Consider the following 16,655-nt stretch of genomic DNA (forward strand, 5'->3'; position numbering starts at 1 on the left):
AGCTAAAATAGCATGTGCAAGTGTCTCACACAGAAAACTGATTTTACTTTGTTAACTCTGGTGCATTATTTTCTATTAGCGTTTATTTACTCTATTTAGTAATAGCGTTTATTAAGCTATTTGAAATAAGTTTTATAATTGCACCTAAAGGTCCTGTCCATGCACTAGAATATAATTGTAATAGGCACAATGTGGAGAGAATAAAAGACTTCCTGACACATTTATTAGGGTAAATACTCGCAATGGGAAAGTGGCAGAGAAATGAAAAGAAACAGTGGAGATAGTATTAACCAGCAGCACAGGTGGTGGTGGCTTTAGCAGGTAAGAGGCCTAACCTTCAATTTTACATTTATTGAAGGCTGTCCTTTTAGTTGTTAATTACGTTACATTTTGTAAGGTATTAATTTTGACAATAAAGTTAATGAAGTTTCATTATGTGTGAACCGCTTATAAACTGTTTCAGAAATGTAATGTCTCACTTAAGTTGATAATGGCAGTTTAAAACACCTGAAACACCTGAAAACTAAGGTAGGAAATCCACATAAAATGACAAGTTGCTCCTCCCATTCAAGAGTAAATCATAATTTTCCTACCTATTGTTACTGATAAAAACATCAAAATGTAAGGCCTTACTACAACAGAATTAGATTTTTTAGCTATAAAGTTAGTAGAATTTGCTTGTAGGAAAATAAAGATGTGATGTAGTCTCTAGGCTTTAATCATGCTGGCAAATTTTGCACTTCTGAAATCATATGCGTTACTCAGAGTACCTTCCCAGGGCATGTGGATACATTTCTTAATTCCCAAACCAAGCCCTCAACTGTAGTGTGCTCATTTTCTTACCATCTGACTGCATGCCTTGTGTCTTCAGTCTGGAATTCGACATGCATGCCTTAACTTTTGGCTGGTTTTCTTCACTTAAAATACTGACTTCAGAGTGCAGATAAATCCACAAGTCTTAGGAGCAGAACTGTTGTTTGTGGCTTCACTATCTCCCTATGTTAAGAACTAAAAGGCATTTAAAGACTCCTCAGTATCTATGTACATGTAAGGACAGGAGTGACTTGGCTTTGGAATTTCTGCTATAGTATAAGGTTAAAAACCCTCCAGTGTCCCTCTCCGTGAAGAAGAGAGAAGGAAAATTTGACTGCGTTCCCTGCATCTGACACATCTTTTCAGTAGTAATAAAGGAATATAGCTTACTTTATTTTTAGAAATGCCTTCACTGTACGTTCATGGCTGATATTACTGCAGTGTGATGTTGGTAAGCTTTTTACTATGCTAAAGAGGATCACAATCACTTGAGAATCCAGAACAGTGTATTATCAGTGGCATAGGATAAAGAACAGACATTTGAGAGCGAGCATTCACATCTAGGTTTCTAACGATAATAAATACTTGAGCAATGAGATCATGTTGACATTAAACAAATCTTTTTTTCCATTCCAGAGGGTTTGACCTATTAGTGAGAATCAATCATAATCCCTTCTTGGAACTGTTGTCCCAAAAATGATCCAGGAAAAATGTAAACCAGGTGGAACACTCGAAGAAAATATTAGTAATGCATAAGATTTTAGTTGCTTTTAACTGTAACTTAGTGTTTGTTTGTGTTTTTTATGAAATGCAAAAGAAGTAGAAGAGTAGTTGTAAATCTCAGATTTCAAAGGTAGATTGCAATTAGATTGATAGTAAAATTTTGCGGTTTGGAATACATTGATACGTTAACTGAGTGTCATAATTAACTTTTGGGGAAAATATGGTAGTATTGATTGGGAACTTAGAATTACTTTTTCTTAATGACTCAGTGAGGTATAGTATTTTAGCTTGAAAGGTGGCCTGTTGAATGGAAATTTAAGGAAAGCTTGTAAGTGGAATGCAGTAGGCACATAAATGAGTAGGGACAGACATACATTATTTCTAGTATTACAGAGATAAAATTGCTCAAAATGCTCTTGCTTATGTGACTTAAGCGATAGCATATCTTATCTATGCCTGTGGGAGAGTATGGATAGCTTAATTCTTTTGCCATTGTCTTTTTCAGTTGACTTTAAGCCTCATGCCAGCATGGACACAGTCCACCACATGTTACTCTTTGGATGTAATGAACCCTCTTCCACTGAAAATTACTGGTAAGAGCTGCAACTTGCTTTTGTTACTACCCAGCTTGTGTGTGTGTGTTAATTGCTTCCACATAAACCTTTTCCAGTGTCACAATTTCTTGGAAAAGTATAATATTTTAGAATGAAGAAGAAATGTATGACAATCTAGTCTTTCCACATTTAAAGTGGTTTTGTTTGTTTGTTTGTTTGTTTGTTTGTTTTAACCTTAACTCCTCACTAAGGTAGAGAACAATGTCTGGTTCATGGTTCTTCATGGCTAATTGCCTGTCTCCAAGGAGGAGGCAGAAGCTATAGTGAGCAGAGTGTCATTGAATACTGACAAATCTAAGCTTCAACTACGGTTGGCTGCTTTTCTGTGAATGAAATACTGTATCAGGTGTCCAGTATGAAACTTAGTGAAGGATAAGCTGAAGAAGATTCATTTTATCAAATGGTTTGGTAATTGACTTGCCCTCCAAAATGCCTAAGCAGTGAGAGCAGTGACATTAAAATAGGTATGGGAAGCCAAAGTGAAGAGAATGTGAAGGTGGGTGGAAGTTAATGATCTGTCCAGTAGTTTTGCAAGTTTTTTCCAGGTTTTCAGGGGAGAGCAGATGAGGTATTTTTGCTGATGCTGGAAAGGTTTATATGAATTATTCTGAACTGTAGAACAATTTTAATATAGGTTTTCTGATAGAGCTGTGTAATCACAATTTATCTTTTAAGTATTTACTAAAAAAATAATGAGAGCTGGAATTTAGAACTAATAATATGATATATTTTCAACCAAAAAAATAATTTTGAATAATCTATGCATATTTTGGGGAGATGATTTGATTAATATTTTAATTATACAACAAATTTTCATCAAAAGTTCTATCTCCTTTTTACCTATCAACCAACAGTTATAATATTGAAAATGTTGTAATCTTATCTTACAAGAAAAGCATATGCTTAAAAAGTTCAGACCAAAGTACAACTGAAAGCCCAGAATTTCTTTTAATTTCTTTTCCCATCAGACCACTTTTCTGTGTTCTTTTTACTGTATCTTATATGATAGAATATACTTCTTTCAGGCTTTAATGTGAAAAATACACCAACATAAACCAGTTTCCACTGTGACCTTTTAAAAACAGTTTACATCTTGAGTATCCTGTTTAAAACTGAATAGATTGTACTTGTAGTTTATTTCATTTTTGTGTATCTGGAAGAGGTTTATTAGAGCCTTGAAATAATTCTTACATGATAGAATTATATTGTTACAGATTGATCAGGAACTTGTGTTGAGGTGAAGTCATGAGATGATGTCTAAGTCACTTACAGCTGATGTTCTAAAGGTGTTTGGAAGAGGTGGATCAAAAGCCGAAAAGCATAAGGTTCTTCAGAGCCGAATCAGACTTGAATCCCCATTTTGAGACTAAGGTTCATGTAGTTTGAGTTCCCTGGCTGTATCTTCACTCTCCCTGAAGAATGATTGCCGCACAGAAAACTCACCAGTGACAGTCTTGCAGTGTGGCAGCTAATGCTGTTTTTGTTGGTGATTGCTGTACTTAACAGCTGCCTGTCAAACGATGAAATACTTGCTTAGTTGTGGCAGATTGAACCTGGCAGGATGCCAGGTTCCCACTGAATTGGTCTATCCCTCCCCTCCTCAGCAGGATGGGGGGGAGGGAAACTATAAGATAGAAAAAAATTCTTAAGTCGACATAAAGGCAGTTTAATAAAGCAGAAGCAAAGGCTGTGTGCAGAAGCAGAGAAGAACAAAACCTTTTACTCTGCTTCCCATCACCAGGCAGTACCCAGCCACTTCCCAGGAGGTAGGGCTTCATCACAAGCTTTTTCTTTGGTATGGTTTCTGAGTTGTTGTGTTTGCTTTGCATTCTCAAAATTAAAAGCTCTTCGTTCACTGTCTCATTATTTCACGTCCCTGTTTTTGCAATAGTTTGCAGCTTTCATCTTGCTCTACCTTATCTGCAAGGCTACAGAGATGATCATCTGTATTCTACGTAAAAAAAGTTTAGACGGCTACATATATGCCATATACACTTGCATCTATGCCATATATACACTTGCATAAGCTTCTATAAATGCCTGTTTGCAGTAGTATTTTGAGTAGGAGCAAAAGTGTATATGTATACATACATATTTCTGTAAGTTGTATTTCTAAATTGAAAATAAGTTCATGGAAATATTCGGATGTGCCAAAACTGTTTTACTTTTTTATAAGTCATTGCAAAGAATATGTGTAGTTTAAAAGCATGTATTTTCCTATTAATTCAAATTTACTGGGCACTTCTAACCTAATTTGGTTAAAGTAACTCTGATAATTGTGTATTGTCTTAGTTGTTTTTAATTTTTTTTGTTTATTTTTTTATTCCTTTTGTTACATGTAGTCTAACAAGTGATGATTTCACTTGCTCTTCCATCAACTAAGGGAAAGAATGATTGTTTAAGCGCACCACTGTGAGACTTCTTTAGCAAGGATTCTTCTCTTACATTTTACATGGTCAACATTTTTACAGAGACAGGCTTTATTGAATTAAGGGCATTTCACATAGATTTTCTAATCTTTATTGTAGTTTCTTCATCGAAATTCTCGGCAGCCAAATCAGTTATATGGTTTGTAATCAGTTGTAAGAACATTAAAACAAGTCAAGTCAAGAGCTACTTCTCATGCCTTCATGATGTGGGCTAGTTATATTGTGGCAAAATAGGCCTTTAGGAGCATTCAGAATGCAAGAACAAAATTTGTTTCCCTGCGGTGTGAAGTTTCATTCAGGCCAGTTTTGAGTGGGGAGGAATTGGAGAGAGGAAGATACAGCATCCAGATAACTCTGTTGGGATTAGCTGCCCTCTGACCAGAGCCAGGCTAAGCCAAAATCTGTTATACCCATTTGGCCTGCTGCCTTTTGTGGTGATTTGACACTACTCATGCAGGTGCCCCTGGCGTTCTGAAAGGCTTTAAAATGGTGTGGGATTTGTGCTGGCTCTGGTGTTCACTGCAACATGGTAGAATCTTCATCTGAGCAAATGCTAAAGGTGTGCACAGACATTTTCCCCTTTTTTAAATACCCTGGGTTTTCCACAGAAAAAAAAATAGTAGTCTCCCAGGCTCATTATCTCAGGTGGTGCTTGGTGCACAAAAAAAAAAAGGTGTAGCTGCTTCTGTTTCTTGATCGTAATTGACCCTGAAAATAGTTCAGACGCTACAGCAAGAAGTTTTGTCTGAGCTGACAAAGTGTGCTAAAATTGAAGCAACATACCTGAACTGATTGATCAGAAGTTTAGATTGTCCATAGATAATCAAGAATGCACTCAAATGATTTAAAAGGAAATGTTGAATTATTCAGAACTTAGGAGTCTCATGGAAGGACAGGTCTTGTGCTGCATTAAACCTAACACTGAAATGAATGCCCACGAATGAGCTGATTCATAGACATAGCCTTTATTTTGAGATCAGGCAGGGCAACTGTAGGTAGTTACCTAATCTAAACAAATGTACAAGTACAGGTCATAGATTGCCACCCAGTAATTCTTCTGTCAGACTAGCTGTTTCTGTTGGCAGGAGAGGATGATTTTGGAAGCCGTTTGACATCAGTAGTTCAGTACAAATTGCAAAAGATGCCAAGGCTGGTTCAGTGAAGTACTTGCATTTCACTGCACAGGGCAGAGTGGGGACAATAGAAAGAATTTTATTTCTGGGTGTAATTTCTTAGCACTGTCACTGCCTCAGAATGTTATGCAACATTCAGCTCAAGAGCTAAAAAGGGGTCATTTTTCTCAATCACCTCAATTACCTTTTTTTACAAGTCTTGGTTAGGGTCAAGGAGTAGAGTATAATAGAGAAAGAAATAAAAGGTTCTTTTACCCTAATCAATGCAAATATTCTAAAACAAAAGCCAAATACTGGTCTTACTGACATAGTAAAATATTCTACTTTCAGTCTAGATAATCAGTCAAAACCCTAGTGCCATTAAAAAACCCAAGATCTTGAACTTACCCATGGCTGGGGAGAATGCCATTGAGAAGTCCCGGAGAGTTTGCAAAAGACCAAAGATCCAAGAAGGAGTCAGCAACCTCTGTTTTCATGCCCTCCCCTACCCCTCTCACTCCCAAATTTTGACCGCAGTCAAAATCAGTCATAGGTACAATACTGTATAATACACAGTTATACTCCATTTTTAAGGTATTCTGTGGTACTTATTCTGTTTAGAATCTAATTTTTTTGCACGTAAAGAAGCTATGAATTTCAGTGATGTGTTAAATTTTTTATTTCTTTTTTAAATTTATACTTTTTATTAGCCCCTTGCTTTTAAATCTGTTCATCAGTTATATTACTTCTTCTTTGGAATATCCTCTAGGATTGTTTTTTTCTAAAAACTTAATATTTCAAGATCAGCATTGATGGCTAAATGGGAGGGTTGACCATTTTTTGAGCAAAATGAAAGAGCAGTATCTGTATTTCATCTTTCTCCCCTAAAGTCTTCCTCCTCCATTGGCTAATATCTCAGGCAGAAAGTTTGAAACAGCCCATGCAGGTTACTTAACTAATGTGTTACCTAACTACCGTGCCCATTACCTAGCTAATGTGTTCTTAAAAATGCTGTGGTATAAATGAAGGCTGTCTGGCCCAGAGTGTGGTGGTGAAACTGTGACTGTGTTTGTAGTTTCTGCTGGTGTTCCTCCTAAACAATCTCTTCAACACATTTCCAAACTTTGCAGCTCAGTACCTGGTTAAAACTGAAGTCTCTTCGGTTTTTTATATTGTAGCATTGGAAAGCTGAGTAGTTTTCAGCTGCAGCTGTGTCAATCAAAACGTTTCATTAACCCTGAAATAAGTTTTCCTTTTCCATTAGGGCATGTTTGCAGAAAGAGATGACCAAGCTGTTAGTTTTGAAGATCTATAAATATATTTTGTGAACATAATTAATGAAAAGGAAGAAGTGGTGTGTTCTCTTTTCTCTTGACACTCTCATGATTATGGCAGTGCTTTCTGTCCGAAATAAATACAGTAACCTGTTTGCAATAAGGCTCACTGGGATCACAGAAAGGCATACTATCCTGCTGAGGTGGTTTAATATACATGCCAGAAGAGCTGGTTATCCCTGAGAGATACCTAGAAGGCATCATGGTCATTTGCACATGTAGCCCAACCATCCTCAAGAAAAACATCAGTGAGCCTGCTGGATGTCCTGGTCTTTAATGCTTTTATACTCTTCCACACACTGTGTGGCACTCTGTTCTCCCCAGAATTTCAGGTGACTGAAACCATGCCTTATGTGTACAGACATTTTTTCAGGTCTCATTTTGTAAACAGTAATAAACAGAAGGGATGTACCATTTTGGTTTGGAATAAAAACTTTGCATGGGTATTAACCTTTATAGCATCTGGCTAAAATAGTCTAAATAGTTTCAGGGTGAGACTTTCTAGAAGTCATACCTTTGTACGCTGCACCTTTTGAATGACTTTACACTCTGTGATCAGCTCTGTGATACTTTGCCACTGAAGAAGGTACAAATACACCCCATAAATAAACCTTTCTCCTAATAGAGGATTGAGAGGGAGAAGCATCTTCTAGGTAGGTGTTTGGAAAAACTCCTTAGGGTCCCTTGTTTGATTATCCCCATATATCATCATGTGGCCTACACCCATGTATAGCAGTCAGCACCTTCTTGAATGTGATCCAGGTACATTGTGGAGTCTGTATGACTGTGCCTGACTGGCCTTTTACAGATTTGGCGGTGTCCAGATTTGGCAGTTTACCAGTTCTTGCAGATTCAAGATATCTAGAATTTATCATTCTTTCAGAGTCTTTCATTCTCCACCCTTAGTTTCACCTGCAAGGTTAGTTGCCGAGGCTAGGCACAACTCAAGATCTCAGTTATTTGTAAGTGTTCGTAACCTGTTTGATCTGTAACTCGGCAAACTCTTCTTTTTTGTTTTTGTTTTCAGTAGGTTTTTGTTTTGGGGTGGTTTTTTGTAGTTTTTTATTTGGTTTGGTTTGGGTAGGTTTTTTATGGTTGTTTCTTTTTTGTGTATATGTGTTGATTTCTCTTTTATGAAAAAGCAGTGGCATAAAAATTACCTTAAAGCAGTGAGCTTGCATAAAGTACAGGAAACAGCATGAGTGCCTCCTATCTGTGGGTTCATACACAGCTTCCAGTCATTTTTTTTTAATTTAAAAATTAAACTATTTTTAAATAACCAATTTTAACTTAAGGCTGTGATGTCTTGTGGGAGGCTTTTTCTGCTTTGTACATGAATCCTGTTCCTCTCTGTAAATGTGGCAGCCATTGTCATTTTGTGTCAGCTGAGCTAATGGTGCTAGAAATTTTCGTACAGTTCACTCTCACTAAAGTTCCTTCACTTTCTTCCTCACTGGCTGTTAGGCTAACAGGACCTATCAGAACTGTTTATGGTTTTGATCCCGTTTGCCTGACACTGTCTCTTAAGGCAGAGGGAGGGAAATAAAAGAATTTGGAACATATACTGATATCTGTGAAAGCGATCTAGCTTAAAACAACTTTTGTGTTTGATCAACATACATTCAGAAATATCTTTCCCAGATCTTGAAATTAGTGGAGTTACATGTAATTCAGCTGCCATTTTCTGATTTCAAAATTTTAAAAATAATATTCCCTTTTCTTTCCTCATTTTTAGGGACTGTGATGAAGGAACATGCAGAGATAAATCTAACATTTTGTATGCTTGGGCAAGAAATGCTCCACCCACCAGGCTACCTAAAGGTATTGTCTCTTTAATATGGAATGCTTGTGTACAGGGTCAAGAGAAAAGAGGATTTAAAAGTAAGCACCTGGCATATCCAGGAACCTCTTATAATATTTCTGTTATGTCTAGTTGATGGAAACTATAAACCTGAGACTCACAAAGTATGACATTTATTATGCTAGCTAATGTACTTGAGGGGTTTTGTCATTCTCTTTACTATAACATCATGGGTTTCTGTAGGGGGAAGAAAGGCTGAGGGAGAGGTAACTGTCATGATATAGTGTTTATTTTTATATAGCATTAATCTTGTATTTCCTGCTATATGTTACTGGAAGGTTACTATTTATATACTTCAGTGGCACACACACTATATTCAAATAATTTTATGTTTTTGGAAAAGCACTGTCAAGTTCAGTTGAATTTTTTCTGTGTCCTAAGTATACTGTAGAGTGTTTTGCATTTCTTAATGCTTTGGTGCAGTTGACCAACATGCTTATATACCTGTTTTCTTCTATGATAACTACTCCGCTGAATTAAATGAAAATTTCTAAAGCTACTTGGAGGGCTGTGACTGTAAAACAGGAAGAATTGGTTCTTTCTAATAACCACTAAGGGTCCTAGAAATATCTGTATAGCCTCAGTCTGAAAATACCTTGAATTCTAGAAGTTTTTAATTTAGTCTTTTATTGCCTATTTTCATAACCAGGAGCAGTGCACAGTATCATGAAAATGTTGTTTTTTAATAATCTATTTACACACTTATCAACATGAATGTTACTTGACTTGGTTATCAGAATGTCAATTTAAAAAGTTGTTACTTGGAGGGTTCTATGGAAGTCTGGTGCCTGGAGGATTATGTGGAAACTTTGCTCTTAAACCCCAACAAGTAATACTTTTCTTGTTTCCAAGCTGTCCAAAAATACAAGGTTTGGGGGGAGTATTCATTAAGTGGCCTCATTTGTGCACAGAGAGGCTGCAGTCCCATTTATAAATAGGCTTTGCCTGTTACTGTGGGATTCTGTGACCAAATATGAAGAAATTACTTTTCTCTGCTTCTTCTGGAGAGTGTTCATTGCAGAACTGGTTTAGAGAAGTTCCTTTTGGTGATGGCGATATTTTGCAATGTAATTATTTCAAATTATTTTAAACTTCTTCTGTGCCTGTGCTTGGTTCTGTCAACAAGTAGCATAGCTGCATCATTTACTCAAGATTTTTTCTGCATACAATATTAATTTACATCTCAAAATATTTTACTGCAGATCTTTTTATCTTATCATTCTCAATGTCTTCTTATTAAGTCAGTGTTAATCAGTTTGTATCATATACAGGTTGAATGAGAAATGAAAGTTCTATCAAATCATACATGGATGACAAAACTTCATTTTTATTTTGAATTTGTTTAGATAGTGTTTATATATATGTACAAATATATATGTATACATATCTGTATGCATATGTAATCTGTATTAATACCCTCTGATTGAGAGAATTCACTGCATAAAGCAGTTACGGTCTTGCTTCCTGCTCTATGAACATGTGTTGTGCTGCTGGTTTGCCTGGGTTTCAGGACAAAGTTTTCTTTACTGGTGTCTCAGTGAAATTTTCTACCCCATCTGTTAGCTATTACAGTGCTTCGTATTTTTTATATGGTCAGTGATGGTAAACCATTTTATATGTTATTGTTTCCAAAAACAATGCATTTTCCTTCTCTTAGGTGTTGGATTCAGAGTTGGAGGAGAAGCAGGTGGCAGATATTTTGTGCTCCAGGTACATTATGGAGATATTAGTGCATTTAGAGGTATGTATTTTGGAAATTTGTTGTAGAAGTTGTATCAACTGCAGCATTAATATATTTGCATTACCTCTGGAAAACAGTTTTTCTGTTAGTGCCATTCACAAAGTTGGGCATATTTATAATACATTTTGTATATTAATTTGACTTTATAAATTTGATTTATCTCTATAAATGTTTGAAAGGTGAACACATTTTTTTCAAAATGTAGAGCAGATGACATAAAGTGATGAAGAAGCAGATTAATAATTCTAAGTGTAGGGAGAAACTTGGGTTTTTCATGTATAATTCAGTGTTCTCTTTGATAAAGTTGAAACAAATAACTGTGAACATCCTTAAACTATCCCTTACTTGAGTAGATAGTGAAAAGACCATGTACACTGGCCAGTCACTCACAGTATCTGTATTTGGAAGAGATATAACTTGTGGAGACAGTGTCACTTGTTTTTCTCATTTCAAGCATAGCAATATGTGTATTGTTGTCATTGAGTGCTTCACAGAACCACAGAATGATTGAGGTTGGAACAGACCTCTGGGAGTCATCGAGTCCATCCCCATCCTACTGAAGCAGTGCCACCTACAGCCTGTTGCCCAGGACCATGTCCAGGCATCTTCAAGGGCAGAGATACCCCAACTTCTCAGTGCAACCTGTGCCACTGTTCAGACATCTGCATAGTGAAAAGTATTTCCTGATGTGCATAGGGAACCTCCTGTGTTTCAGTGTATGCCCATAGCCTGTGGTCCTGTCACTGAGCACCTCTGAGAAGAGCTGGCTCTGGCTTCTTTGCACCCTCTCTGCAGATCCTTCTTTTCCCCAGTTCGAACAGTCCCAACTCTCTCATCCTTTCCTCAGAGGAGAGGTGCTCCAGTCTCTTGATCATCTTCATAGCCCTTTGCTGGACTCTCTCCATGTCTCTCTTGTACTGGGGAGCCCAGCACTGGACACAGCATTCCAGGTGTGGCCTCACCAGGGATGAGTAGAGAGGATCACCTCTGCCAACCTGCTGGCTAATGCAGCCCAGCGTATCATTTGCCATTGCAACAAGGACACACTGCTGCCTCATATTCACTTTGGTGTCCATGGAGACACCCAAGGCCTATGTTGCCAAACTGCTTCCCAGCTGGGCAACTCCCAGACTGTACTGGTGCCTGGGATTGTACCTCCCCAGGTGCAGGACTTTGCTCTCCTACTCATTGAATTTCATTAGGTTCTTGTCAGCTCCTTTCTCCAGCCTGTCCATGTCCCTCTGGATGGCAGCACAACCATCTGGTCTCTCAGTCACTTGTCCCAGTGCATTGTTATCTGCAAATTTGCTGAAGGTGCACCTGACCCATCATCCAGGTCATTAATGAAGGTGTTGAACAGTACTGGAGCCAGTATTGTTTCCTGGGCTACAATATCCTTCAATAAGACAACCATTTAACCAGTGTTCAATTCACCTCACTACTCATCCAACCCATACATTATGAGGTGGGATGAGTGAAATTTGGATTACGTTAATGCACCTTGAGATATTTGTGATGTGAGATTTTTGGGGATTATTTTATTTATTTATATTTCATATTGTATCTTTTTCTTTAAGCATGAAATGCCTTGTTCAGATACCATTGGGATGCATGTATTCTTACTTTCACTCTGTAAATCACATGCTGGGTAAAGTTTTTAAGTTAGGACCTCTCTGGTTGTCAAGAATAAAAAATGAGTGGGTCGTCATTCTTATGGAACTATTCCATGATACGTTACTGTGTAGGATTTAAATGAGGATGTGGAGATCCTCATGGGATAAGAGATAATGAAAATGTTGGACGAAGAAGAAGGAGGAAGTAAGCTGAATAACAATAAAAAATTAAGGGAAGGTATAATGTATGTAGCATGATGGCGAAATTGGTAGAAGAGGAGGAGGAAGGAATAAACTGAGTGTACCAGCACTGTTTAAATGAAGTGTATATTCAAATATGCACAACTGAAGTTGAAAGAATTGATTTTCATAAGAAAGTTCAGCAGGACCCTTACAACCCGTGGGATCCTCTGCCTGCTAAAATCCTGAATAATTAAATTCACAAATTTATGAGAGAACATATTTATTGAGAGTCTGCTCTTCCTTATTGCTTGGGGACAGTGAGAGTTCTCACTGTTCATTTTCACTCTTAAGTATAATATATTAATATGTAGTTATTAAGAAAAAGAAACAAATGAGACCAGTAATCTTCATTGCATATTAGTTCAGAATGTATTCTGAAATTTTTATTAATAACTTCACTTGTTGATCAAGGCTTCTACTCAAAAAATCCGCTTGCAGACTTAGAGAAACTACAGTAAAATGAATTATCATGTGAAATTAAGACATAATTTTATACCCCAAAACACCCCCCCCCCAGTAGTCACTCTTATTTTTTGCCTAGAATATCTGTGCAGGACTTAGAAATGTCATAGATAGAAGCCTGCAAAAGTATGATAGTTTAAGAAGTGTGAACTGATAGGACTATGATGTAGGGGATGATATTAGTGTCGTTTCAAAAGTTAATGAGTATGAGTTCCTATCTGTTTGGGGGGGGGAAATGCAATAGTTAAAATCTGTCCACTCTCACGTTCCATTCCTTCTAAAAAGAATATCTCTTCATTTCATTAACCACGTATTAAACCCATTCTCCTTTCCATCCCTTCTTAGCTTTATTCATGAGCTAAGAATTCTTATTTAGGTATGCACTTTATGCTCAAATATCAAAATAAAGCTTATTGTTGTCTAAAACGAACATATTAGAAAATAAGCTGGAAAATCAAAACTACATTTTACCAAAAAATGGGGTATACGCAAAGAACCATCTTAGAAAAATATTAATTTCTTTATTTCACTTTCTTCATTTCTTATATTGCAATGGCAGAAATTAATTTTTTGGAGTTATGGCTGATAGTGGATATAGTTTTGTAACAAATAAAAAGTTGTCAGAAATTTGTCTACCATGCTATTACCTTAGTTCTTTCCAGCACGTATGAGAATTTAGTTGTTATCCTCAAGAATCAAACTGTTTAGAAGTTATCAGTAATGTCTTTTAACTTATTCTCTATGGAAGGTTTTCCCATTCTTTTATTTTTATGTGTGCAAGTATTGCATTCTTTGAAGCAAGCAATTTATAATTTTTATCAGGATGCTTGGAGCAAACTTATGGGGAATTATTTGATTTTTGTTCAGCTCTGGCTCTTCCTTCATTCCCTTTCTTGTTCTCTCTCTTTCTTGCACAAGGAACAATATTTACATTCTCAGTTCCTTCTCTTAACCCCCATTTTTTAACGTGAGGATAGATTTATTTCTCCCTGGTATCATTCCATACAAGAATTATGATACCCACATTAGGTATACTACCATAGATGTACCTGCTTTTGTGGGGGGTTTGTGGGGTTCTTTGTGTTTGGTTAGATTTTGGGGTTTTTTTGGTTGGTGAGAGTAATTGTTTTGGGCCGCCAAGCTGGCAGATATCTTAAAAATATCACTATCAGCAATTGTTTGTCCCCTTTCTGTTTGGAAAGAAAGTTGTGAAAATGTCAGTGGGGAGACTGTGTTTGCATTTTGGTTTTCACAAATTGATAAAGGTAGAGTTTTATTCTACATGTTACTAGACTTTTAAAAAGAATTTTGCTAAATTGATTTTGGATGAGTGAACAGATCGGCAAGTGCAAGCACCTTCACTTCCATAAAAAAATAAATCAAGCTAGTTATCTTTTATGTAGATTATACTAGCTATCAGAATTGAATGCAACATACTGAATTTGTCTCATTCTTTACCAAGACTTCAAGTTCATTTTTGTACTACATGTCTTTGCTTTTTAAATAGAATTTGAACAAAGTTACTTTGTGGGCGTTAGCTTTGGAATTGCCTCGCTCAGAAGTTGTGCTTACCTTTGAGGCTACTTCTTATATTTAATGAGGCAAAGCCAATTCTGAGACCATATGTGGAGATTCTTGTATAAATCAAAGGCTAACTTTCAAATAACAAGGGATTTGGAGCTTCATAAAAAGTGTCATTCTCTTACAGTGAAAGCTTTTAAGTATTCTAGTCACCATGTGTGAGTGCTATACTGTTCCTATGAAATACTAGAAATAGAACAGTGGAGAAGCTGAATAAATAGTTTGAGGAGAGTGCTCAAGAATTTATAATCTGTGTACTCAGAGTGCAAAGAAAGCAGGTTTTGAAGAGTGTATGTTTCTGTGAGTAAAAAAAAAACCCAACCATAAAATTTTAAGCATCTAGGAAGTCATGGAAGTCTCAATATCTATGGCAGATTATTGTGCATGTAATTAAAGAGTTCAGGATTGTTGATCTGGATAGACAGATTAAGCAGGAAGCTTGTCAGACTCGTATTGCAAGTCCTGTCAAAATCAGCTTACAGAATGAGAGTGTTTCTCTTCAGGATAATTTGCCTTCACTTCGGGTATGAGTATTTCATTTGACAAACTGTTGAGTATTTCTGGTATTTGAGATATTTCTCCTAGAAAACATTATAAACAGGAGTAGCATAGGTGATTCTTTTTAACTAGTTTAAACATTTATTGGCAGTTAAACTTGGAGTGACCATTACAGTGTTGTCATGTACAATTTTTAAAAAGGATGTATTTAAAATCTGAAGCCAGTTTAATACGCACTGTCAATTTTGTTTGACATAGGCAAATAAAAGCTGGGAATATATAATATGATTGTGTTGTATTTGCACATGACACAAAAGGCAGTCATAAGCATACCTTCTGATTTCATTTAAGTTGGAAAGTCTGCGTGGATGATTTGCTTTCATTTGAATCTGTTTTTCAGTTATATAAAAGTGCATTTTCTAGTCTTTACCAAGTGGTAAATAGAAGTAGTAGCAGATAGTAACTTTGTCCCAGAGCAGTGCATATTTACTGAATATCTGAAACAAAGAAATCAAAGGAATTAGATAGGCTGGGCTGACGGATTGCAAAAGAGATGCTAGATTTTGTTTGGTTTGTGCGTTGTTTAAACATAATTTTGCTTAGGTCAGACAGTAAAGCTTGAAAAGAACTAGCACTGGGAACTGACATGACCTCACTGTAGTCAGCATTCTTGGGTGGAGTGTTCAGAGCTTTAAGTATTTCAAAGCTGTAGGGAGGGAGAAGCAAGAAAACATAATTTCCAGCACAGCTCTGTAGTTGTTAGAAAAATGTTTAGCCAAGTTATGGCTAAATATAACTAAAAACAAAATAATAAACCACTGTAGGAATTCCTTAAAACTCTAGACCAAAGTATCCATCTGTTATTTTACTCTTAAAACAGCACTACAGACCAGATACTTGTGCCACATTTGTGTTTCCCCTGATACTGATTTAGATGGTTGCCTTGTATAGTAACAACCATAACTTTACCACTGTCTTCATTTTGAAGTTGTTCTAATTAGGTGAAAATGCTGAATAAAATCTTTTTCATACTCTGAAAATTTAGGTAGTGTTAAAATACCTTAATATTGCCAAACTGAAATATATTGGAATTCTTTCCTTCTTCCTGCTGTGCTATTTTTAAAAGAGGCACTATGACATAGTAAAGGTTAAATTTTTCAAATATGACTCATATTTGGCACATGTCAGCTTTGGTTTTATTTTCTTGGGATAGTTTTTGCAGCAGTGTTCAAAAGACAGGACGGTGATGTTTTCAACTAAATTCCAAAACTGAGACACGCAAAACTACTGATTCCATTTTAATTCTTCTAATTTTTATTACTTCAAGTGATAATGTTCTGAGAGGAAGCAAGCATTCTCCAATTTTCATTGAAACTGATATAGTGCACACTTTCTAACAGCTTTGACCTTATGAAAGCTGAATTCTGCAGCATCACCTGTATTACATGAATAGCCAAAAATTTAGTCAAAAAATTTAGTTTGAAATGAGGAGGGTGAGGCAAAAGAGACTTCACAAAGAACCATAGAGGTATTGAAATTGTAAGTGAAACTTACTGCAGTGAAGAGTAGAGGATGAACAGTATACACATATCTTGAACTTTTTCTAAAACCACTGACAAAGAATTTAATTT

At 36.4% G+C, this 16,655-nt stretch overlaps 1 protein-coding gene across 7 annotated transcripts in view; it reads left to right on the forward strand.

Moving 5' to 3' along the window:
- Nucleotides 1-16,655, forward strand: part of PAM (peptidylglycine alpha-amidating monooxygenase) — a 119,445-nt gene that overhangs the window by 60,049 nt on the left and 42,741 nt on the right. For all 7 annotated transcript variants that reach the window (XM_050328376.1, XM_050328377.1, XM_050328375.1 and 4 more), the window contains exons 5-7: nucleotides 2,042-2,129; nucleotides 8,761-8,846; nucleotides 10,544-10,627. In XM_050328376.1, the coding sequence (XP_050184333.1) occupies nucleotides 2,042-2,129; nucleotides 8,761-8,846; nucleotides 10,544-10,627 (258 nt within the window). The remainder of the gene's footprint in view (nucleotides 1-2,041; nucleotides 2,130-8,760; nucleotides 8,847-10,543; nucleotides 10,628-16,655) is intronic.

Source organism: Myiozetetes cayanensis, unplaced genomic scaffold, assembly GCF_022539395.1.
Source record: "Myiozetetes cayanensis isolate MyiCay16 unplaced genomic scaffold, myiCay2020 scf4, whole genome shotgun sequence".
In the NCBI taxonomy this organism is placed as follows: domain Eukaryota; kingdom Metazoa; phylum Chordata; class Aves; order Passeriformes; family Tyrannidae; genus Myiozetetes; species Myiozetetes cayanensis.